We start from the raw sequence: 26,596 nt of genomic DNA, 5'->3' as shown, positions 1-26,596 counted from the left end.
CTTTTAGAAATTCAGATTGTTTTGACACTGAATGGAAGAGTCAGGCGTAATTGTTTTATATACATATCTTGTTTCCCTGCAGATTATGTTCTGTTCCTGTGATTTTGTTCTGTGTTTATCAGAGTCTGAATCTTGAGCCTGGGTAACCAGATCAGCAGTACTGCACGTAGGAAGATGCACTGAAGGGGGAGAAGAGGCGTGGGGGGAAGTAGCGCCTGCTTTGTGCCAGGTTTTGACATCCCTTATCTCATGTCATCCACTTAAAGATTAAGTGTGATCAGCATTATAATTTCCAAGTCAAAAATTAATCAGACAGAGACTCTGGGGTGTTGAGAAATGTTCCTATGTCAGGGCCTTTGGGCAGAGCCAGTGTTGGAGCCTTAAGTCTCTGGCTCTGAAGCTGAAGCTGCGCCTCTTCAGCCCATTAACCATGGAGGCCCCAGGTGCAGCACTCTGGCGCATGGGAACTCAGAGACCCAGCAGATAAAATGGGTCACTTTAAATGCCTGACAAACGTAACAGCGATTTTCCCTCCACGTACGACAGCTAGATTACTTGAAACTTGGTCTTCCCTCAGCTTTGATACTCTGGACTTAAAAGAGAATGAAATATAAGACATTATGTGGTATCAATATATAAATATATGTCTCTATATAATATAGATTAAATATGGATATAGATATCTTTCCAAAGGTTTTAGAATGTATTATTTTGGCTTGATATCATAGGACAAGAATAAGTAGGTATCTTACCTCAAAAATCATTAGTAAAATACCCTTCATAAAAGAGATTGCACTTAGCCATCTCCCTAAGCCAGGGAGAGAATGTATATCGGTCCAAGTAAAGGTAAACAAGATCATGGCTTAAAAAAAAAAATACTGATTACAGGGATAATAACACACTTAGGAATCTCAGAGATTAATAACTTTTCAGAATTTTAAGTTGGCAAATCCATGTTCAAGTTCAAATTAGCTCGTGTTGTATAATTGTTTGACAAGTATTTAGTGGGCAGCTCCTGGGTACTAGTGTATGGGGCTGTGCGACATTGACCCCTGCCCTTAAACTCTGCACTTCCGCTGCCTGCGGTCTCCCATAGGAATGGCCGTGACCGCAAACCCAGGTCCGGCGTGGGAGGTGTGGGAGGGGTGCTTCAGGTTCCAAGCTGGACCCATTGCAGAGGTGGACGGGAAAAGCATCGTGGAGGAAGGGGCATTGGGCTGAGGCAGGTCGAGGACGTGGAGCTGGCCGTTCAGCACCGATTCATCACCTGCTTCTTGCACCTGCAGGCGACCTTACCCCTGACCCACAGCGTGGACCTTCAGTGGCTGGTGGAGTGGAACGCCGTCCTGGTCAACAGCCATTACGATGTGAAGAGCCCTTCCCACGTCTGGATTTTCGCTCAGTCTGTCAAAGACCCCTGGGTCCTCTGCCTCTTCAGCTTTCTCCGGCAGGAGAACTTGCCCAAGCACTGCCCCACTGCCCTCAGCTACGCCTGGCCCTACGCCTTCACGCGGCTGCAGTCCGTGATGCCTCTGGTGGACCCGAAGTAAGGGACCCCTACGCTTCCCTCTGTTTCGTTTGTTTCACCATTTGCCCTCTTACATTTTTGTTTTATATATGAGATCGGGATATAATTCTCTAGTTTCTGACCATCTTACTACAGAAGTCTTCACGTTGAGTAAATACAGGTTAAAAGTTCTTGTCTAGAGCTAATTTTTTTTCCTCCCTTATTAATCATTATGATTGTCTGAGTATAGAATCTCAGCCCCTTACCGGTGAAAAGTTCTATTCAGCTTTCCATCCAATAGAGACATTCCCTGTCCAGACAGACAGTCCTTGACAGACAGTTGTTCAACTCAGTTGGAGCGCTTCCCAGGATCTTTATTTAATAAGTGACACCTAAAATCCGGAACTTAGTTTCACTCTTGTTTTTGACTTCGTATTTCTAGCAGCCCAATTAATGCCAAGAAAACCAGCACTGCCGGCAGCGGAGACAGCTATGTTACGTTGTGGAGAAATTACCTTATTCTTTGTTTTGGAGTCGCAAAACCCAGTATTATGAGCCCGGGACACTTACGAGCTTCCACTCCAGAAATAATGGCGACTACACCTGATGGTACCGTGAGCTACGATAACAAGGTGACATGACATGCTTCAGAAGAATTATTCTGTAAGGTTTTTTTTTAGCTTGTTTGTCTAGATTTCACAGTGTGAATTGCACTGTGCCTGCCATCTGGAATATATGGGATCAGATTTTCATCCTACACATTTCTAAATTCCATTGAGCGTTTGTGTGGATAATTTATTATTCCTCCCTGACAAGTGGGGAACTGAAAATAAAGGGAAGTTAAGAAACTTGCCTAAGGTCGTAGAGTGACTTATATTTATTAGCGCCCTGAGGTTTGGTTCATGTCCTACATACCACATTTCTCTCACTCCTCACGAGTGTTCACCTTTAAACCATGTCTTGATTAACTTATCTTGTTAAAGATGGTTTTGTGGATTTAAGTATTTAAAAAAAAAAAAAAGACTCTTATAATACGAATGTTCTTTAGAATTTGTGTCCCAGGTAAAAAATGCATTCATTGTGCTGTTTTAAATTTTATGTGTTTTTTTTTTTTTTTCCTGAAATGATGGCAGTGCCTTGGGATGTGGTTCAGTACTTTAAAACTGTTATAATGGAATCATCGTTTGATTAAAAGAAGCATCAGTTATCATGTTACCTCTTTTTCACTTTTAACAACTTGTTTCAGGCCATAGGCACCCCATCGGTGGGAGTTCTGTTAAAGCAGTTGGTGCCTTTGATGAGACTAGAGGGCATTGAGATCACAGAGTCCTTAGTTTTAGGATTTGGAAGGACAAATTCCCTTGTTTTCAGGTACGGTAGTCTTAATGAGTTGTTCTAAACTCCTGTATACTGCTGCTATCGTAGTTCCTGCTTCTAACTCAAGTTTGAGTTCGTGTTTGGCATGTGTCTGGAGGTCTGCAGGCTTTGCACAATTCCCTTTATGTCCTCGTTGGTTGACATGCGCGTGACAAGCATTCCCTGCAACTGCCTCGAATTTCACTTTTAGACGTTGCAACTTTGATTTTACATCTCAGATTTTCTCTCACTTGCAAGCTTTGTTTTAGATAACCGTAAATGAAGATAATTCCGTGTCAATCCCCAGTTAGCCAGACTGTTCAGAGGCTATAACGTCAAAATCATGAGTGTCTGCTCATCAGCCACTTATACAACAGACTGTCAAAGGTTAAACATTGACAGAACACTTTCAGGGGTGTCTGTTATGTGTCACGCTTGCTGGTCTTTCTATAAGATGCTGTATCTGCCCTAAGAGAACCATTATGTCTCACTTTCTGGATTCCTTACTCATTTCACACCTTTAATCAAATAACCATTCCATCTGAGGCAGTGTCAAAGCCTTTTCAAAGAGTCATCATAAACTTTTATTTCAGGCTGCCTCTGATGATTTTATCTAGCAACGAAAACCCATAAAAACAAAGAAAATCTTAGTTTTTCCTATACACAGAGAAGGGAAAGCTCCAAGCATCTGTGAGAAACCCTATCTGAAAAATAAAGATTAGCAAGATGTTTTAGAAGCAACTGAAAAAGATCTGTTACAGTATAGAGTCAAATTTTATCCTTAAAAAAAGCAATTGTGAGTTCTGACTACTTGAGTGCCAGTTAACCAGTGTTTTCACTGATTAATTAGTTAAGACAAAGCATCATACAGAAATACTACAAGAAGACAATAAAAACAATTCCTGGAATTACCTGATGTCTTTCCCAAAGAACCTAAGGCTCTTTTGCATATCTTACCGTCTGAGTGCTCCTAGGAGCAAGTAAGATTACACAGTTTACTGGCCACGTGGGTGTGGACAACACTGTCCCTGGGACTCAGTTCCTTCACCTGTAAAATTGTCATAATAAATAAAAATAAAGTGTATCTCTCTAATTTAAAAAAAAATGGTGTAATTATAGAATCTATCTTATAGATGTATCAAGAGGATTAAATGTAAAAATGCACGTAAATATTTGATAAATGATTGCTATTAGACGAAGGAGACCATTAGCGTTATTTCCATTTTTTGAGGAAATTCTAGCATCTGTGTTGGAGAAGTCTGGAATGGAATACAGGATTTCTGTTCTTCAGTACAGAATGCCATAGAGTTTTTGCCTTCGTGTCCTTGGATTTCCCTGGAGGGTGATGTCTCATAGCACAAAATATTCTACCAGAAAATACAAGATTTTCAGACATGGAGCAGACTATAGACGAAATACCTAGCCACAGGCTAGATCTCCTAATTTTGTCTGTTTTGACAAAGCAATTCAGAAGTCAGTTCCTAAAGATGACAGCTGGTTAGATTATCAGCTATAAAGCTGAGAATTGGAGAAAATGGGGACAGATGAAGTATATATACATGTAATATCAGACGTATTAACCTGATAAAATATTTTAGTTTTACTACACAAGAGAAAAGGTTTTGATGAGAACCTCACTATTAAAGTAGTTGCCATAATTTGCATTTATCATGTAGCTCAAATAAAGGAATTTATCTCTGAAATTCCAAAAAGACGTTATTTTAAAATCAACAGTCCTCTGAGCACAGATCCCAAAGGTAGTGCCATAGTTATTACACCTGTTTCTTTTGCTCTAATTAGACTGAAAATTTCTTCTGTTTGGGCAATCAATTTTATTTCTCTTCAGTCCCTCAGCCTGTGGGAAAGTACTTTCAATTTAGTAAGCACTTACAAAATATTGTTGGTTTTAGTTGTTCAGGTAGGGATTTTTGCCATAGACTCTCCGGAACATTAAATCAAAATCAAGTCAACAAATGTGTATTGAGCCCAAATTATATACGTAGCACTGGAATTAAGACTGATAATACAAAGTACGAGTCAATGGCAATTTCCATTTCACCACATGATACAGAAATGGAAGGGCCAGAGGAGATTTTGATGTCAGAAGCAAAGTTTAAAAAGCAGATGATTTGGGATTGAATGGCTAGATTTTGTGACAAATTTGGTGTCAACAATAATGAAGTCTAAATGCTCACCTTTTTCATTCATAGAGAATTGGTGGAAGAACTTCATCCATTAATGAAAGAGGCTCTGGAACGAAGACCAGAGGTAAGATTTTGAATTTATATAATTAATGCCTTGGCAGGAATAAAGAGGTAGACATAGAAAATGGATTTGAGGACATGGGGTGGGAGGGCGAAGCTGGGGCGAAGTGAGAGTAGCATCGACATATATACACTACCGAATGTAAAATAGCTAGCTAGTGGGAAGCAGCTGCATAGCACAGGGAGATCGGCTCGGTGCTTTGCGATGACCTAGAGGGGTGGGATAGGGAGGATGGGAGGGAGGCTCAGGAGGGAGGGGACATGGGGACATGTGTATGCATGTGGCTGATTCACTTTGTTGTACAACAGAAACTAACAGTGTTGTGAAGCAATTATACTCCAATAAAGATCTATTAAAATAATAATTAATGCCTTGGTTTATTTGGACAGTAGTGTGAATTTAAACCATACCCGATAGTTTCCCCTAAAGAATACAAACATACCAACATGTTGTGTTTTTTTTTTTTTCATTTTTGAGTGTTTTATTTATATCAAATTGGATAAAATGTGTGTATTTCTCAGACAGAAAAGACATGTTGAGGTAGAAATGTACCTTTCAACTATTCACCAACATGCTTTTAACAATGAATCTTACTATTTTAACTTTTGTTGTTTTCATTAATTTTTGATATTTGAGTATTTAGTATAATCTGGTTCTGATTTTAAAAGATTTTAAGTCCTAAACTTATGAAAGTAAAGCAACCTAAATAGTCATATGTATGTTAAGATATTATATTCTCTTGTAAGAGGTTTGAGTTAAGATTGAATTTGGGGTTGTAGTTAGTTTGCTTTTTTTTATAAGGGGTTGAATAGCCAAGAACATTATTTGTTTCATCTGGTATATAAAGCACTTTCCTCAACATTATCTTCCCTGAAGTGAACTCTGAAAAGGATAAACTTAGAATGTAGCAGGATAAAAAATTAAATAAAATAGAATAAGACTAAAAAAGAGGCTTCCCATGTAGTAGATAAGATACAAGAAGTAGCAGAAGTTTGGCAATTTAAGTAAGAACAGTGTTACCTCTGTGACCAGAACTGGTGGGACTGTTAGTGTCCACTGTCCTTTGCCACTTCTTCCTGATGCTTTAGTTTTTCAGCAGCTGCTGGAGGCCTCTAGGAAATGAGACTTGTTGACTCTCAACATTTCCAACTTACAGATATTTATTGGCCCACTTGTGATCTGTTTCTCTTATAACCTGTGATAGCAAGCATTTTCTCTAAGGATTAGGAAGAAAGAAAAATACTTTCTGTCCCTTGTGTTTAGAAAATTGAAAATGACTAGATGACATCTTCCTTTATTGTGCCCATGTTTATAAGTGGTATTACCTCTTTCTGCACAGAACAAAAAACGCCGAGAACGGCGAGACTTGTTAAGGCTACAGCTACTTCGAATTTTTGAACTTCTGGCTGATGCTGGTGTAATAAGTGACAGGTAAGGTGGAAATTCTACTGAGTTGATCTCTCCTCACCAAACTAATGTCTTTGCCTCTCTTTTTCTCGTTCTTCTTTTTTTAAAAAAAATATATTACCTTTAACTTTTACTTAGAAAAGTCCAAAAAACCTTGTTTTTTTCATATTCTGTTTACCCTGCATATACGTCAAGGACGAATTTAGTGTGCGAGTTCTAACAGTGAATCTTATTTTCCATGACGCATGCACTGCTTTGACATCAAGACTAATCATCTACAAGTTCAATTTCCTCTTATTCCAGCACCAATGGAGCCTTAGAACGGGATACTTTAGCCCTTGGAGCTTTGTTCTTAGAGTACGTGGACCTGACCCGCATGCTCCTGGAAGCTGAAAATGATAAAGAAGTGGAAATTCTTAAAGATATCCGGGCACATTTTAGTGCCATGGTTGCCAACTTGATTCAGCGCGTTCCAGGTACAGTGATGCCTCACTGCAAATTACCTTTTGTGCTTGAAATCTCATTTGTGTTCCTCATTACTGTGCTCTCCGCTTTAAACCTACTGACCTGTTTGCAGGTCTGGGATGGGATCGTTTATTTGTTTGGAAATCCTTGGAACAGATCGTGGGCATGCAGCACAGAGTTGGAAGGGCAACGATAGAAATTAACTTTGGCTTTGTGCTCGTCATTATTTCTGTTCTTTGTTTTGGTTCCCACCTGCAAATGAACCTGTATGATTTCCATAGAAAGGAAGTAATTCAGAGGGAAAGTTCACAAAGGCTCTATTTTTTCATTCTCACTGTGCTAATCTGTGAACATATAATCTCAGCAATGTTCCTGCTTATAAGATCCTGTTCTCTCTCTAGTTCACCACCGAAGATTTCTCTTCCCCCAGCAAAGCCTGAGGCACCATCTTTTCATCTTATTTAGCCAGTGGGCAGGACCCTTCAGCATTATGTTCACTCCTCTGGATCGTTATAGTGATAGAAATCATCAGATTACAAGATACCAGTATTGTGCATTAAAGGTAGGTCACCTTTGCCTCATGAATGACTTTTGTCAGATTGATGGTCTCTTTCCTTAAACAACCATGCCTTAAATAAGATGAAAATAAATAATATAATATGACATGATAAAATATAAGCACACGTGCAAAAAACCACAAATATATACACGTATATAAATACATAAGCTTACTCTATAAATTCTAAAATATCCATACATAAACAAAATAGATAGCTATGTATAAACATGTAAATATTCCGATTGTGTTCACAATTTCAAAATGCGAAACTTTTCCAAGATCCCACTTTTATCTAAGGTTTCTACTATATGAAAACCATAGTTTTTGCTTATTTACCCTTTAAGTAACTGCCTTGCAAGTTAATTTCCAACTTAAAATATATATATTCCCTTTTTAGTCTCCTTCTATCCTAAGGACTCCCAGAAATAAGTTTCTACACTACTAGGACTGTTCAACATTTTCAGAACCATTGTTCCTTACAGCTTAATTTCCTTTAGAAAACTAACTGTATATTGTCTCAGTCATATATACCAGGAGTTGCTAACTGTCACGTTGACTTTTGACTTTATGGAGCTAATATAAGCCATGGCCCTGATAATCATTTGGACCTACGGATTACAAAGTGAATCAAGATCTTCCCTTCTCTTGCTTTCTCCCCACCTCAAAGGAACTAAAGTTCATATTCTTCATTTTCTTTATCTTTGATTAAGAATCACAGTTATTTATTTCTACATAGTTTGCTTTAGTTTCATGGTTTAAAGGAAGATGTAATCTAGTGATTTATGGTTTCATAGTGCATCAGTCAAGTATTTGTCAAGTTTGTTGGTTCAGTATATTAGTTAAATATTTGTCATCAAAACAAAATTTGAAAAGCTATATTTATCATAAGCAGAATTCATTCACTTGAAGTCGCTGATGGTAAGTTTATTTTAAGTTCTGTGAAATGGTGATTTTGTTTTGAATATCTCAGCCTTTCATTATAAAGATTTATTATAAAATTACATGTCTACAAAGTTCAATTTATGGGTTTTAACTCTTATAAAAAGAGACAAAATTGGGAATCTGGTATTTTTTATTGAATCTACTAAGGAATACTTTAAAATCTTGTGGAAATAACTGCTTTAAAAGACCCTTATCGGGACTTCCCTGGTGGCGCAGTGGTTGAGAGTCCTTCTGCCGATGCAGGGGACAGGGGTTCAAGCCCTGGTCCGGGAAGATCCCACATGCTGCGGAGCAGCTGGGCCCCTGTGCCACAGCTGCTGAGCCTGTGCTCTAGAGCCTGCAAGCCACAACTACCGAGCCCACGTGCCACAACTGCTGAGGCCCACGTGCCTGGAGCTCATGCTCCTTAGCAGGAGAGGCCACTGCAGTGTGAGGCCAGTGCACCGCAGTGAAGGGTGGCCCCCGCCTGCCACGGCTAGAGAGGCCCTGCGCGCAGCAGCAAGGACCCAACGCAGCCAAAAATAAAAATAAATAAATAAATACATATTTTTTTAAAAAAGACCCTCATCTAGTAGTATGTGTTTTAAAGTCAGTTGTGTACTAGTCAGTCATCCCAGGTTGTGTTCTGTTTTGTCATCAGGCAATGTCAGCAGTGTTGTGCTGTGGCCCAGTGTTTGACAATGTGGGCCTTTCCCCAGATGGCTACCTGTATAAATGGCTTGACAACATTCTGGCTTGTCAAGATTTACGAGTAAGTACTAGCCAAAAATACATTGTTTTTAAATGTCTTGGTTATCCTGCCTCAGTTGGGTTACTGACCTGTCTAAGCATTGTTCACAGCACAGTCTCTTCACACATCAGCCACAGAACTGTAGGCTTATGTGTTGTTCACATTACACTATGATGCATCAGGATAAAAAACACAGTAACATGTACCAAAATTGACTATAAACTAGGCTATAAGGCAAATCTCCACAAAGTTCAGATGATTGAAAGATACAGGCTCTGTTCTCTGATCACAATGGCATTAAACCAGTAATCAGTAATAAAAAAGATAATTAAGAAATGCTCTTCCAGATAACCAGTGAGTCAAAGAATAAATAAAAATATAAAGTGAAAAATATTTTTAACTGAAGAATAATGAAACCACTACACACTAAACTTGTGGGTTTTAAATAAAACCTTGCTTAGAATATGGCCTTAAGTGCATATATTGGAAAGAAAAAAGGCTGATGACCTATGCATCCATTTCAAGAAGCTAGAAAAAGAATAGCATATCAAACTCAAAGTACATTGAAGAAATAATAGAGATAAGAGCAGAAACTAATTAAAGAGAAAAAATTACTGGAAATGATCATTTAAACCAAAAGTTGAATTTGTTAAAAGACTAATAAAATTAGTATATCCATGGCAAGTCTGATTAAGAGAGATAAGGTGTATGTCACCAACCTCAGAAATGTAATGGGACATCACTACAGATGCTACAGATATTAAAAATAAGAGAACATATGAACATCTTTGTGCCAATAAACTTCAAAATTTAGATAAAATAGACAAATTCCTAGAAAAACACAGCACAAGAAGAAAAGAAAATCAAAAGTCATATAAGTAAAAAAGAAAATTAATCTATAATTGAAGGTCTTCCCACAAAGAAAACTTTAGGACCAGATGGCTTTATGGATTAATTCAACATTTAAGGAACAGATTGCATTGATTTAATGCAAATCCTCAAAGAGAAGACAGATGAAGAGGAAACATATCTCAACATGTTTTATGAGACCCACATAACCTTCATACTAAAACCTGACAAGAATTTAACAAGAAAGACAGTTAAAAGGCAAATCATTCATGAACATAGATACAGAAACTTTAAACAAAATATTAGAAAATTGAATTCAGTGATATATTAAAAAGATGATTCATCATGATCAAGTTGGGATTATTCAAGAACTACAAGATTGGTTTAATATTCAAATGTCGTTCAATTCATTTGTATATTAATTATATTAAAGTTGCAAGAAGGAAATATCATCTGATCATTTCAATAGATGCAGAAAAAGCATTAATAAAATTCTACATTCATTCATAAGAGAAACTAATGAAACTAAGAATAAAAAAGAACTTCCTTAGTTTGATAAAGGGTGTCTTTAAAAACATAAAAACCCCAGTAGTAAACATCACACTAAATTGTGAATATTGAAAGTGTTCTCTGAGACTAGAATGACCAAGGAAGCCCATTTTCATTACTTCTATCAACATTATACTAAAGATCCTAGCCAATGTTTTAGAAGAGAAAAAATAAGATATCATGAGTGAAAAAGAAGAAATAGTTTATACAGAAACAGACTCACAGACTTAGAGAACGAATTTATGGTTATGGGGGGTGGGAGGGATAGATTGGGAGTTTGGGATTGACGTGTACATACTGCTATATTTAAAATAGATAACCAACAAGGACCTACGGTACAGCACAGGGAACTCTGCTCAATGCTCTGTAATAACCTACATGGGAAAAGAATTTGAAAAAGAATAGATACATGAATATGTATAACTGAATCACCCTGCTGTACACCTGAAACTAACACAACATTGGTAATCAACTATACTCCAATATAAAATAAAAATTGAAAAAAAAATAGTTTGTAGATCTAAATGTGAAAGCTGAAAAACTGAAGTTTCTAGAAAATAAAACAGAAGGCTATTTTAATCCCTGGGGTTAGGGAAAGATTTATTAAATAGGATGCAAAAATTACTAACCATAAGGGGAGACTAATTAATAACTTCTGCTTGCCAAAAGACACAATTAAGAGTGTAAACAGGCTAGCTGTAGAGTAAAAAAAGATATTTGCAACATAGAGCCAACAGAGTTCTTATCTAGAATATATAAAGGACCTCTACAAAAAAATAAGGTAAAGACACATAGAAAAATGAGCAAGAGACTTAAACAAGCAATTTACAAAAGAGGTTATCCAGTATGTGCAATGTAAGGCATGTATAGAAATATTCAAAGCGGTATTATGAAGTCAAAAGCTGGAAACAACCCAGATGTTCATCAGTAGTAGAATGAATAAATTGTGGAGCAATCATAAATTAGAATACTATACAACAATGAAAACGAATAAATGTTGATGGCTTTTAAACATAAGTTGAGTGAAAGAAAGACACAAAATTATATACTCTATAATTCTATTTACACAGAGTTCAAAACAGCTCAAACTGACCAATGGTGGTAGGAATCCAGATAGTGGTTACTTTTGAGGAAGAGAGGCTAGTGATGAAGAGAATACACAAAGCAGGCTTCAGTGGTGCTGGTGATCTGGTTTCTTCTGGTATTCACACTAGTGTGTTTAGTTAACATAACTCACCATTTACTTGTGAATTATATACTATCTACATTTTATAAAGTTTCTAAAGCACAATAAAAACTTGCTGATTTTCTTTCAAGTTGAACTAAGTTTTTAATGAGATGTTATTTTTAAGTCCTTTGCAATAGTATCACCAGCTTTTATCTGCTTCTAAGTACTTAAGCCCACGGGGAACTAGGTTGATGATATTTGACCATCCAATTAGAATATAGCTCCCCAACTATACTTCAATAAAAATTAATTTTAAAAAATGGTAATTTTGGTACACAATAAAGATTTTTAGTTTAAAAAAAAGCAAAAAAGAAAAAGAAAGGAAAAGAATATAGCTCCCATCTGGGCCCATACCCTATAATATAAGAACAAACAAGGCATAATCTTTCCTTCTCCACCTTGTTGCTACTGGCAGGAGAATGGACAACTTCAGGAAGAGGCAGGAGAATGTTACTTTCTGAGGGGAATATAGCCTCCAGACACCAGGCTTGTCCTGGACAAATGTGACCATCCAGTATTTAACAGTAGCTTCAAGAATCATCAGTTAATGATCCTATTAATTCTATCTAGTATGATAATCTTTTCATATGAAAGTCTCTGATCAAAAAGAGCTTATTGATATTGTATTTCTTTTTAAAAGATTGCCAGCTAAGCTGTACACCATATATTTAGTAATCAAGCCTCATAAACATATTCCCTCTGATCATTTTCCTTAAAAGACTTTGCATTCATGAAGGCTATCCTTTTATATATTTAAACTTTTTAAACCAAATACATGTATTTTTCAAAAATATTTTAAATACAAAAAAGAAACATTGCCAATGAAGTCTTTATCACCTTTTCAGAGTTAAAAATCGAGAATGAGTGGAGCCTATATGACAGATTTACACTGAGTCAAATTTAGTTTATACATTTCAGTTTTCAGTTGCAACATTGCATCCTCTTAAAGAGGAATTCCTGGAATAAAAACTAATCAAGATAAATGTTTAGTGTTCGCTTTCCTTTTACACAATTTATATTCGCTAAGCTTGATTTTGTGTCTTTCCCTTGAATAATCTTTCATTGAGTGTGAATGATTGCTTTCCTCCATGTGTTCAGGTTCATCAACTTGGCTGCGAAGTTGTTGTCTTGCTATTGGAACTAAATCCTGACCAAATAAATCTTTTCAATTGGGCAATTGACCGATGCTACACTGGTTCCTACCAACTCGCATCCGGCTGCTTCAAAGCCATAGCAACTGTGTGTGGAAGCAGGTATGAATTCTTTAAGTGGAAGGTACTGGGCACTGGCAAGTGCAATTAAGGTTACTCTTCATCGTATGAATAATTGAGAGCTGACTGTTTTTGCAAATCTTTGAACAGAGTAAATTCTAAGGAAATACAAAATGGCCTCTCTTTCCCCAGCAGATAGCCTATTCCCTCTAAGTTCACAGCTACGTTGATTTTTTATTCTACCAGGAGAATGGTTTGTAGTTATAGACTGGAAATTTTTTTTAATTGCCTGGAAATTTATAATGAAGTGTTAGAGCAGGATTTGAAAATGGTAAAGATACCTTAAAGGAATTTCTAGAAATGTCTGTGAAAGGTATGAATTGTAAGCACTTCAGCCATTTTGAGACCAAACAACTCGGGAAGCAACCTAAAAATGTTAAATTTCTCTTGCCCAGACCTTGGGAAAAGAAAAAAAGAAAGGAAAATGTGTCTCCTGGGATTCCATGGATTGCACTTTTAAAACCGGTGCCCTAGCTATGTAAATCAGTCATTCAGTGGGGTATTTCAGTTCTATAATTTATTGAAAGAAGTTTTTTCATAACTAAGACGAAAGGGTTAATGAACCTCCCCATATTGCAAAAGCTATTCCCAAGAAAGAGCTTATCCTGTATTAGAAATCCAGAGAAGGCAGCTCAGGTTTATTTTATTTTATTTTTTTAACATCTTTATTGGAGTATAATTGCTTTACAATGGTGTGTTAGTTTCTGCTTTATAACAAAGTGAATCAGCTATACATATACATATATCCCCATATCTCCTCTCTCTTGTGTCTCCCTCTCACCCTCCCTATCCCACCCCTCTAGGTGGTCACAAAGCACCGAGCTGATCTCCCTGTGCTATGTGGCTGCTTCCCACTAGCTACCTGTTTTACATTTGGTAGTGTATATCTGTCCATGCCACTCTCTCACTTCGTCCCAGCTTACCCTTCCCCCTCCCCGTGTCCTCAAGTCCATTCTCTACATCTGTGTCTTTATTCCTGTCTTGCCCCTAGGTTCTTCAGAACCTTTTTTTTTTTTTTAGATTCCATATATATGTGTTAGCATATGGTATTTGTTTTCCTCTTTCTGACTTACTTCACTCTGTATGACAGACTCTTATGTCCATCCACCTACTACAAATAACTCAATTTCGTTTCTTTTTATGGCCGAGTAATATTCCGTTGTATATATGTGCCACATCTTCTTTATCCATTCATCTGTCGATGGACACTTAGGTTGCTTCCATGTCCTGCTGTTGTAAGTAGAGCTGCAATGAACACTGTGGTACATGACTCTGTTTGAATTATGGTTTTCTCTGGGTCATATGGTAGTTCTATTTTCAGTTTTTTAAGGAACCTCCATACTGTTCTCCACAGTGGCTGTATCAATTTACATTCCCACCAACAGTGCAAGAGGGTTCCCTTTTCTCCACACCCTCCCCAGCATTTATTGTTTGTAGACTTTTTGATGATGGCCATTCTGACTGGTGTGAGGTGATACCTCATTGTAGTTTTGATTTGCATTTCTCTAATGATTAGTGATGTTGAGCATCCTTTCATGTGTTTGTTGGCAATCTCTATATCTTCTTTGGAGAAATGTCTATTTAGGTCTTCTGCCCATTTTGGGACTGGGTTTTTTTATACTGAGCTGCATGAGCTGCTTGTAAATTTTGGAGATTAATCCTTTGTCAGTTGCTTCATTTGCAAATATTTTCTCCCATTCTGAGGGTTGTCTTTTCGTCTTGTTTATGGTTTCCTTTGCTGTGCAAAAGCTTTGAAGTTTCATTAGGTCCCATTTGTTTATTTTTGTTTTTATTTCCATTTCTCTAGGAGGTGGGTCCAAAAGGATCTTGCTGTGATTTATGTCATCAAGTTTATTTTTGAAAGGACTGATTTAGGCTGTTGATTGTCCCTTTTAATTAAATATTGCGTTTTAAATAGCTATCTTGAGCTACAGGGTGAAGGGAATAAATGTAAATTAGTTGTAAATTCCAACCTGTTATGGTTCTAAATGAATAAGAACAGTATTTTAGAAGACATCTACTTTCAATCAATCTAAAATGAACATGCTTTTTAAAGAGGCAAGTTTCTCTTTAATATTTTTCTTTCTTTTATAAAGATAGTAGATAACATTTCATGTCTAAAGCTTTCGTTTTCTGTAATCTTAGTAGTAAAATTTTTATTATATATATATATGTTAATTTCCATAAAAGTCATATCAGATGAACATAATCTAAACTGTCTGATTTTCCATTGGTTTATTTCTTGATGTTAGCAATACTAAGTAATTTATTTATCCTATTGGATATTACCAAAATAACATTTTTTATAAGAGTCTTTCTCTGGAGTATTGTTTTATTTTCAGGTATTTCAGCATGCTAAAAATAAATTTCTGTTCTTTGATTTTTAAAAATATATTTAGAATCTATGACTTAGACCATAGATTCATTTGACAAAATTGAGAGTAATAAGTTTGCTCTCTTCACTGCCCTTCTCCCAGTGAACTTGGTTTGAACTATCCTAGTCACATTTATTTCATTGCATGGCCCTCTCATAAAATATCCCACTGCATTCCTCTGGATAAATCTAGGTATTTTTTTTAGGGAGCACAAATAAATGTTTTATGACTTTAGCAATATAGTCTCAGTTCCAACAATATCTCAGTCACAAAAACATTAGGATATAAAGCCCTCTATATTTAGAGTAGATTTTTTAAGAGAGCATCCTAAAGTATTTTGATTTCTTAAACACATATCGCCTATCAGCTTATTTCACAACGCTCATCTTTTCAGAGGGAGGGTCAGAGGGCCAGGCAATGCCATGGCTGCCACCTCACTGCCAAGGCAGTAGCCAACATGTGACCACAAATGGTCGTTTCTCACCACAGGGCACGTTCAGAATTTAATGTTTCAGCTGTGGCTTAAATTTGCCCTCTTTTCCCGTAAGTTCTCAGCCTGTGTTGTCTGGATAAGCCTCCAGATTTGTTTGCGCAGTCCTCGCACTTCAGTTGTCAGTACTTTTTTCAAAAACAATTCTGGTGTTTTAGACTTTGTTTTCTGCAAGTTTGCTTCTAAAAAACACCTAAATAATTTATGAAATAATCTGTTCCTAAAATATCATACATAAACTGGATCATATTTTAAATTCCTCAAACAAGGTGTCTGTTCAGTAACTCCTGCAACAAGGCATACCCTAAAGTGAAGAATTCTTCCTGTAAAGAAAAGAATTACCTCTTCCTTGTCAAATGAGAATGATCATACGCTGTATTTATTTTTGTAGGAATATGACACTTTATAAGCAGACTCATTTATTAAGGAACAACTTATAACTGACCTTAAAATACCTAAAAGATTTCACATTTTAAAAATGCTCTTGTGGATTAAAATTTTCTACCTTTAGTTTTAGAACTAAACCAATTTTTACGTAGTTAATATATCAGTCCTTACATTCAAGAGCTGTGATAATGGGAAAAATGGTTCTCTGCATTTTTCTTTTTAGTTTATTTCTCTAAATGACTCTGTGTGTGTGTGTGTGTACGTGCGTGTGTTGTGAACTTGCTGGTCTCCAGTCAAAACTATAACTGTAACTATAACTAGGATCTGACCCTGGTGACGCTGAGAGATTTGGAAGTCAGAGTGGAAAGTGAATAGGACCAGGGGAAGTGAGTATAAAAGTAGAAAGTGATGGTAGAACTAATAATATTAGTTTTGAAGCATTTTTCATAAGGTATGTTTCATATTTGATTAAAATCTATTAAATGCAGCTCAGTATTGTAATTTAGCACAAAAGAAAATAGCTCACCTGTCAGGCAGCATTAGTTCAAATAACTGTTTGGGTTCTGTATGTGTTCTTATTAATTTTCCCCTCAATTCCAAGTTATATCAGTTTGGAAGAGATAGGGAAATTGAGAAAGAGATTAAATGGCTTTCCAAGGTTATAAATCAAGGTAAATAATATGCCCTATATTAAAAGTATAGACCGCTTCCAATCACTAGCTTAACTGAACAGAATTCTCTTCACATTTAATTAAATACTTAAGAATGCCATTGTCTTTACTCTTACTCTGTAACATACGACTAGAATATAGTTAATAGATGCCTTAGAATTACATGCAAGATCAAAGTTTTAATTTTTAAAGAATTTTGTTGGGTTTATTTTTGGAGGTGGTTTTTGTTGCCATTGTTCTTTGCACGTCTGCCTTGCCTTAACTGTCTATAAATCTTTGCTAATTTAAATCAGGCACTGCAAACTTGAATCCTTAAAAGTAAATGCCCCACATTTCTTAAGGGAATAGCATCCATCTATTGCCAAGGAAGACAAGGGAAGCTTATGATTCGTGAATCTCAGTCATACTCCCTAACTGGTGATGTAGAGCCTCATTTGGTTATGTCCCTCAGCTGGAGAATTTCAGGAGAGCACAGAGTTTGGGAATTTGGGCTCTGGAAACATACTGTCTTGAGTTTGAATTCTAGCTCTGCCTCTCATTAAGCTGTGTGCTCTTGAACAAGTTACTACAAATGCTTACTCATTTGTGAAATAGGAGTGATGACAGGGTTAGGGTAAGAATTAAATAAAACCAATCTCTTGACCTAAGGTCTAGCACATGTTAAGCACCCTGTAAACACTATTATTATTCAACAGCTATTGGAGGCAAAGAGCTATGATGTAATCATATCAGCTGGTAAAATCTGCTTCTCTTTAGAATAAAATTATTCTGAGCTTCATCATTTAGTTCTAAGCCAGAGCTAGTGGGTATTTCTCAAATTCTTCAAAATCTCCTCTCTTTCCGATTGAAAAAACAGTTTTATTTCTTGTTTACTTTCTGAACCATATTTACCTTTCATATTTATTTTACCTTTTTTTTTTTTTTTTTGCGGTGTGTGGGCCTCTCACGGTTGTGGCCTCTCCCGCCGCGGAGCACAGGCTCTGGACGCGCAGGCCCAGCAGCCATGGCCCATGGGCCCAGCCGCTCCGCGGCATGTGGGATCTTCCCAGATGGGGGCACGAACCCACGCCCCCCACATCTGCAGGCGGACTCCCAACCGCTGCGCCACCAGGGAAGCCCTACCATTTTATTTTTGTTCTGTATGAGCACAGCTGTCTTTATTTCTTTTACCCTTCCACTGCCTACGTTGAATAATTAAATACTGGAAAATGTGACATTTGGTTTCGAAGCCTATTTTAAACATCTAAATACAGATGTTTTATTTATGCTCTTGTACTCATTTGAGAGCTTTCTAATTTTTTCCTTCTCTGGGTTTCATTTTCTGTATCTGTGTTATTTCTTTCAGTGTTGTTCCCCTTAAACTCTGTAGCTCAGTCTTAAGCAGCTAATTGAATTCCCTAATTACTTGGTCAAGTGCATAGCCCTGCATAAGAGGGAGGCTTTGTCTACCCTTCTACTGCCTTTAAATCCCCAATGATCCATAGTAGTTTCCAGTGTTTATTTATATTAAAAACATATGTATTAAATCCCAGTGTCAGAGACAGCAATGTAGGTAAGATGTCTCTGCTACTATGGGGCTCAGAAGAAAGTTACCTTTCTATTTTCACAGTCAGAAAGGTCTGTTTCCAGATACTGCAGTTTGTAAGAATTCCAAATTAGCCTGGCCATGAAATGATCTATTGTGAGGTGTCCAAGAGGCTGATAGCACTGTGGATAAGTGTTTGAATTCTTTGGAGTCATACAAATCCAGGATGGAATCTAGACTCCACCACTTCTCCCTAACCTTTGGCAAGTACTTAACTTCTTTAAGCCTCACAAGCTTGTTGTGAAGATTAAATAACAAATCTAGATGAAGGACTTGGTACAATAACTAGCACAAAGTAAGCACATCATAACATAAGTGTTATCCATTGTTTATCATCATCCTCACCACCATTATTTGGGGGCTTTGCCCAGTTTCTCACCTAACACATCAACCTCATGCATTTTCGCTCGCTTAAAATTAAAGTTCTAGAAAAGCAGTCATTTGGGAGTGCTAATTGGTAAAGCCACTTTGGAGGGCAATATAGCAGTGTCTACCAGAATTTTAATGTGCCCTTTGACCCTGCATGACCTCTTCTAGAAATCTGTTCTAAAGAAATTCTTGCACATGTGGTGTTTGTGGTATTATCATAGTGAAAAAAGTGAAAGTAACCTTTAAATGTCCATCAACACATGTCAAAGTTTGGCTTCCCCAGGAAGCAAGACTCTGAGGTGGAGATTTGAGTCCAGGAAATTTATGAGGGAATGCCCTTGAGATCAACATCTGTGGGGAAGTGAGGGAAACAGGACTGGGCAGAGGAAAGAAACCTCAGCCAATCCCACAGGGGTGCTCCTGGGGAGTAGGCCTGACGTTGGCCTAGGCAATTCCCAGAGGGCTGTTCAGCCAGAGGTATCAGACTGCAGCACTCTAGTGGGAGACTGAGTGCCTCAGTCCTGAAGGGGGGTCTAGGTGGCACACCACAGCATCCACTACAAGAGTGGTTATTTACGGTACGTCCATACGGTGGAACACAGGCCAGCTACTAGAAAGCCTGAGCCTCACTGTCCAGTGAAAAAGCGAATCCCCAAACAATACATGTAGGTAGTATAATTACATTTATGTTTAAAATTCTGTGTAACGGGGGAGAGGTATTTTCATATATAACCTTTTAAAATGGTGTTGTCTCTGCACCATGCTCCCCCTTCCATGGCCTTGCTAACAATTACCATGTCTCTTGGCGCCTCAGGGCTTAGTTTACTTGTTTCCTCCTTCAAAAAGCCTCCTCTAACTCCAAGTCTGATGTAGGTGTCCCTTGTCGGGATTCTGTTTCATGCTGTGGATAATCCCACCACAGCTCATCATAACTATAGTTTGTCGCCCTAACTAAACTGTAAGGGGGAGGGCACCAGCCTTACTAACTTAGTATCATCTGTACTTTGCAGTCGTTTCTGATAGATGTTTGGTGTTTAATAAATTTAGATAGATTGAATGAAAATAGTAAGTCAGTGAGCTGTTGAGAAATTTAGACATATTGTCTTCTTCTTTTCCTCTTGCATTTGGTTTTCATTGAAATCTGTTTGCAGTAGATAGACTTTTGTGTTCATTTATCCTGGTGTGACTATATTCAGTTTTAACCCAAAATAGAGCTATTTCCCTTCACCTGCTAATAAACAGCAAAAGAATGAGGGGGGTGGGGGAATGGCCACATGGGCTTGGGAATGTCTTTAGTAAGTGTGACCGAGGTCAGTGTGCCATCTAGAATTTTGAGAGGTAATGATTTATGAAGATTACTAGCCAGGCTGTCTCCTAAACTATGCTGTTTATTTTTTTTTTAGGAACTATCCCTTTGACATAGTGACATTGTTAAACCTCGTTCTGTTCAAGGCTTCTGACACCAACAGAGAGATTTATGAAATCTCCATGCAGCTCATGCAGGCACGTATCATTGACTACATTGAAATTTCCATCCTCGAGCACAGAAAATAGAAATGGTAGTTGATCTACTGGATTGCTATTTATTGATACGTATTTATTTATTTCTGCATATCACCGGTGGATATGATGAGTGAGAAAACAATTACATAATCTTCTGTAAACATAGGAAGCAGCTGATGCTTTACCTTTAATACAATATTAAAATATTCGTTCATTAGTTTTTATTACAAAACTTTATTCAATATAAATACTCCTGAGATAGCAAGCCAATGCTTTTTCATACTGTTTATTACTTTCCTACTACTTCTTTATAGATCCTTGAAGCAAAGCTTTTTGTGTACTCGAAGAAAGTAGCTGAACAAAGACCTGGAAGTATTCTCTATGGAACACACGGCCCGTTGCCGCCCCTGTACAGTGTGTCACTAGCCCTCTTGTCGTGCGAACTGGCCAGGATGTACCCCGAGCTCACTCTCCCTCTCTTCTCAGGTACCATGTGATAGTCAGTCATGACATGTGTGATCATTTCTGCTCTAAGTGTTTTTACTTTTTAAATTCTAGTGTAATTTAGAATCGAAATTATTGATGCTAAATTTGTAGCTCAAAATTACTCTGGGCTAAGTTCAGTTACATATAAAAGTAAATTTAGAATATCTTTAAAACAGTGTATTTATCTAAAATAGTGTAGGTATAAATAAACATAGGACAAATGTGAAGATGCTTAGATGAGTCATAATACTTTACATACACTGTGTATGTAAAATTTCCCAAAGAAATTAAATATGGGTGGTATAACTTCTAATACAAATAATTGCTTTAAGTTGTTTTTTGGTGGTGGTGATGATGGTATTTTGTAGCTTGAATGTTACATGTATCAGTTGTTGAGAGTTTGAATCGGGGCACACCTTTACGAGTAATCTTTGTGAATCATGTTTTGGAAAATCCATTTATCTGAAACAGACTTAGTCACATCCTTGCATTGTGCCTGAAACAGTGGAAGGACTCAAGGAAAACCTTTTTGATAAATTAATTTTCTTCTTGGAAAACTAAAATTTATTCACTTCAACCAAGATTTGAGTGCCACCTGTATGCCAGGCACTGTGATTGGATCCTAGGAATACGGAGGTGAATTAAACAGCCTCTCCCATCAAAGTTTCATTGTCTAGTAATAAATCTGTGCAATCATATGATTATGGTACAATTTTTAAAAAGCACATTCTCTGTATGAGATGGAAGATCAGGGAGTAATCAGTTACTGGGCCAGGAGTATCAGAAAAGACTTCCCAGAGAAGTTGATGTCTGAGCTGCAATTTGAAAGAAGAGTAGACATTTGCAAAGCAGATGAATAGTTGACATTGCAGTTGGCAAGCAGACGGCATTACAGGCCAAGGAAATATCATCCGCATTGGCTTAGAGGCATAAAATACAACGATGCATTTGAGAGATTATGTAGTAGTCAGTTTGGCTAATACAACATGCAGGGAAGGGGGAAAGTTTGAGATGGTCACAGACAGGCAGAGAGGCAGAAGTCAATCTTGGAAGGCCTTGTATTGTACCCTAAGGAGTTTGTAGGCCAGTGACCACATACGTGCTCCTTGAAACCCCTCAGAAGCCTGTGAACAGGAAGGGCATCCAAGCGAGCTGCTTGGATTTTGAAAGCCACTCATCAGTTTCAAGCAAGAAGAGAGGGGACGAGATCAGAGTGCATTTTAGAAAGACTGACTGCAGTGTGGTGAATGGATTAGAGAACATCCAATCTAGAGAGAAGAGACCAGTTGAGAAATGATGACAGTAGTCCAAGGAGGAAATGAAGCGGACCTGAACTCGGACAGCCCAGTGAGAGCAGAGGGGAGAGACCAGAGTCAAGAGCTACTGGGCGGAGTGCACAGAAGGGAGTGCCTAGTGCCATATCTGGGAAATGGGTGGTGATAACCCCACCTGGAGAGCCGACTGGGGGAGAAGAGGAGGGTCAGGCCAAGGCAGAGATCATGAGCTCTGTTTGGGCTATTGAGTGTAGGCGTCTGTTGGACATCCTGAGTGTAGACAGGCCAGGGTCAAGGGAAGGCCAGCGGTAGTGACTCACGGAAGACCAGAAGGGTCAGAACCATGGGGATGAATGAGGTCCTGAATGGAGAGCGTACAGAGTGAAAGAAAGAACCTGGACCCCCAACTTCTAAGGACCAGGCCAAGGAAGGGCGAGGGAGCAGAGAGGGAAGGGAGGCATGTTTATAGAAGGAGAGCACCTAGAAGGTGTGTTTTATGGAGACCTAGAGAAGACAGGACTTAGGGAGACGGATTGGAGCAGTCCACATTCCTATAGATCCCAGGAGATAAGGTCTAAAGATTACCCTATGGATTGCACAATTCATTGGTAGCTGTCGGTAGTTTCCATGGAGAAGTAGCGGCAGAAGCCAGATCTCAGGGGCTTGGCTAAAAAGAAGCAGAAAAAGAGAGGATGGGGCTATAGTAGGATGCAGAGTCAGAGGATGAGCGAGACTCGAGCTTGTTTCTTGGCTGAGAGGGAGAAGCCCGTAAAGAGGGAGAGACTGACAACTGGGCAGAGAGAAGATAAACCGTCCAGCAAATTTAATAAGAAAAGAAGCTCATGTAATGAGTTGCAAGTTCAAGCTAAATTTTCTGTCAAGAACTGACCTTTTGGCTATTTTGATTTATGAGGAATAAGTTGTTAAAAATAACATGGAAAAATGAGGTTTTAATAGATTCCTCGCTTTTGTTTATACTGCCTTTACCATTAAAAACCCTGTGGTGAGATTTTTACTGCCTGTAATTTCAAATGACTTAATTCCTTGTACATAGCCAGGCCAGTTGTTCAGGTCTCTCCCAAAAGCCAGCAAATGTATACGGGATCCCACAGACATTGTCTCACAGTTTATTTAATTTGTTTCTAAAGAGGTGAATGAGGGGTTGTTCGTGTGCCATGGCATTTTTTTTTCTCTTTTCCCTTTAAAACATCTCTAAAAATCCAGGCCCTGATCTAGGTGCCTGGGATACCACAGACAGACATCCCCGCCCCCTTGGACCTTATGTCTGACAGACAAGATAAAATAAACATAAATAAGCAAATGATTTATAAATTCTATAAATATAAAGCTATAAATACAAATTTATTTTACATAAATGAGTAATATGATAGAAGGTGCTTATTGCTACGTAGATTTTTACACCGCTGTTGAAAGACGACAGGTATTCTTAAAGCAGTTGTCCCTCTGATTGGAAAGGTTTATTTCTCTCCAAAGTCCCAATAAAATTTTGACCTGTGTGAAACGTAACAGCATAACATGTCTGGTTGTGCACAGAATTAAGTATATTCTTATTCTTCAAAGTAAAAAATTGTCATTTTAATTTCAGGAAAAGGGCCAAATCAATTAAAGCTCCTGGGGATGCAGTGGATTATCTCGGTATAATTCCTGGCATCCACGTGGTTCTATTGTGTAGCAGGCATGAGCCCTCGAAATGAGATTACATGCCTCGCCGGATGATAGCAAATGCATCAGGCCAAGCTTTCGAACTTCCCTTAGGATAAAACAGTTTCTTCCATAAATATTAGAAATAGGAGATGACTTAGAACTTGCAGCATGTACATAAAGCTGTGCTTTTATTTCTATAGAAAGCTTATTCGGATTGTAAAATTAAATGCTGCTGGCAGTGAAACAATGTAAAAATGCTATCAGAGGAAGTAGTGGTGAGATGACCGGGCTGGTCATATAGTTTTACCCTTTTGACTCCTTATTTCATAAAACAAAGCGTGGCATTGAAAGCACACTTGCCACATAGTTGGCAGTTCTCAAGTAGACACCACGGACATGAGTCCACACACTGGGTTTGTTCTTCCTGGAAGTTTGCATTTCACTTTTTAACAGCTAATGCTTCATTCAAGGCACTTTGTAAAATATAGGCATAGTTGAAAGGTCAGTCATTGTTATAATAATCGTAACTGCTGTTTATTAAGAGCCTACTGGATGACAGGCGCTGTGCTGAGTATATAATACACATCATGATGGTATCTCTTAATCCTCACAGTTGCCCAAGGCAGGACCTGATGGGCCCCATTTTACAGATGAGGAAACTGAGGAACAGAGAGGTTAAAGAACTATCCCAGAGTCTCATGCAGCTAATAGGTTGAGGAAATGGGATCTGGTCACATGTCCTTCTGATTCCCAGTCCCCTGTTTTGTCCACCCTAACGTACCTCTTCCACTAGCAGTCGATCTGAATCCAGGAGGTCTTCCATCCCATCCCACCAAGCCTGTGCTCTCCCCGCTGTGCTCTCACTTTCCTCCACGGAGCACCTGCTGAGAAGTGAGGGGCTTGAGGACAAGCCTCAGTTGTAAGATTGTATGGCCTTGGGGAGCTGCTGTAAATGAAGATGCTGTGTAAATGGAGGGCTCTGTTGGATCTGTCAGTTGCTGTTCATCTTTCGGTTTAGTTTGATGAGATGACACGGCTCTCAGTCACTGCCCTTCCCTCTATAGAGGTCAGCCAGCGGTTTCCCACGACGCACCCGAACGGGCGTCAGATCATGCTCACCTACCTGCTGCCCTGGCTGCACAACATCGAGCTGGTGGACAGCAGGCTGCTCCTCCCAGGCTCGAGTCCCAGCAGCCCAGAGGACGACGTCAAGGACCGGGAAGGAGAGGGGACGGCTTCTCAGGGGCTGAAAGGCAATGGCTGGGGCTCCCCGGAAGCTACGTCCCTGGTGCTGAATAACCTCATGTACATGACAGCCAAGGTAAACTCCGAGGAATCATGCCTCCATCCTGTGCTCCCACATGCCAGGAAACCCGGGATTACACCTGGGGGAAATGTCATCTACCATTAAAAGTCGCAAAAATAGGGTGGGGTTGGTGGTGGCGGTTTCATAACAGTGTAAACGTGCTTCATGCCACTGAACTGTACACGTAAAAATGGTTAAGATGGGAAACTTTCTGTTCATTTTACCACAATTTTAATCGTGGTCCTAATCATCATCATCGTCATCCTAACATTTGAAAAATCATATGAATAAATATCGTGCATTATAAATTCCTAAAAAGGCATCTTTCTGATGAATGGCCATTTCCATTCCCCCCTTCTTATGATTTGGAGATGACCGTGACCCTTAAAATGACTATTAATCAGACATTTTGCGTCCTCACGTTTTTTCTGTGTGTCTCCCGAGCCGGTTTTTATTTTGTTGGTTACAGTATGGAGATGAAGTTCCTGGACCAGAAATGGAAAATGCCTGGAATGCTTTAGCCAACAACGAGAAATGGAGCAACAACCTGAGGATCACCTTGCAGTTCCTGATCAGCCTGTGCGGGGTTAGCAGTGACACGCTTCTCCTGCCCTATGTGAGTGCCCCTCTGACGTTCAGTGCTCATTATTCTGCCGGTGGTTCCATCAGCGGTTTGCAAGTCGGAATGTGCTCTTTGCTCCAAGTAGAATAGAGATGTCAGATTTCATCCGTCACGCTAATCTCCTGTGAGCTTTCTAGATATTACATAAAAGTTCCCTTCTGCCCCTCTGAGATGCGGACTAGTGTCCTAGTGACACCTCTGTCATCCCCTTTCTAAGACTTTGGACACGGAAACCTATGAATTTAGGTGTAGACATTTTTCTAACAATTATCTAAATCTGTATTCTAGAAACATTAGACCCACCCGTTATGTAAGAGAAACTAGGTGACACATTATATTTTTGCTAATAAAGTGTTTCATGTTTACATCCTGATGCTCTTAAAACAATAAAAATGGAGAATCTCCCAGTTTGTCTCTTCAAAGGCAGGTGGTAAGAGAGAGACAGAAGCAAAGAGAAATCCTACTGAGATTCCCACCATTTAGTGTTTGTATTTAAAGATGAGGTGATCAACAAAACCATGTTTACAAAAACATGTTTAAAACCATGTCGACAAAAACATGTTTAAAACCCTGACTCAGGGGCTTCCCTGGTGGCGCAGTGGTTGAGAGTCCGCCTGCCGATGCAGGGGGCGCGGGTTCGTGCCCCGGTCCAGGAAGATCCCACATGTTGCGGAGCCGCTGGGCCCGTGAGCCGTGGCCGCTGAGCCTGCGCGTCCGGAGCCTGTGCTCCGCAAC

General features: G+C 38.6%; 1 protein-coding gene across 5 annotated transcripts in view; it reads left to right on the top strand.

Moving 5' to 3' along the window:
- Positions 1–26,596, top strand: part of FRY (FRY microtubule binding protein) — a 323,296-nt gene that overhangs the window by 222,182 nt on the left and 74,518 nt on the right. For all 5 annotated transcript variants that reach the window (XM_024755579.1, XM_024755578.1, XM_024755577.1 and 2 more), the window contains 13 exons: positions 1,287–1,546; positions 1,950–2,139; positions 2,754–2,878; positions 5,074–5,131; positions 6,468–6,559; positions 6,839–7,011; positions 7,402–7,562; positions 9,142–9,252; positions 12,956–13,110; positions 20,409–20,508; positions 20,823–20,994; positions 24,998–25,254; positions 25,709–25,855. In XM_024755579.1, coding sequence (XP_024611347.1) covers positions 1,287–1,546; positions 1,950–2,139; positions 2,754–2,878; positions 5,074–5,131; positions 6,468–6,559; positions 6,839–7,011; positions 7,402–7,562; positions 9,142–9,252; positions 12,956–13,110; positions 20,409–20,508; positions 20,823–20,994; positions 24,998–25,254; positions 25,709–25,855 — 2,001 coding nt within the window. The remainder of the gene's footprint in view (positions 1–1,286; positions 1,547–1,949; positions 2,140–2,753; positions 2,879–5,073; positions 5,132–6,467; positions 6,560–6,838; positions 7,012–7,401; positions 7,563–9,141; positions 9,253–12,955; positions 13,111–20,408; positions 20,509–20,822; positions 20,995–24,997; positions 25,255–25,708; positions 25,856–26,596) is intronic.

Source organism: Neophocaena asiaeorientalis, unplaced genomic scaffold (genome assembly GCF_003031525.2).
Source record: "Neophocaena asiaeorientalis asiaeorientalis breed wild unplaced genomic scaffold, Neophocaena_asiaeorientalis_V1.1 scaffold59, whole genome shotgun sequence".
Classification (NCBI taxonomy): Eukaryota; Metazoa; Chordata; class Mammalia; order Artiodactyla; family Phocoenidae; genus Neophocaena; species Neophocaena asiaeorientalis.
The sequence above is the reverse complement of the archived record's forward strand: the minus strand, read 5'-3'. Positions and strand labels throughout refer to the sequence as shown.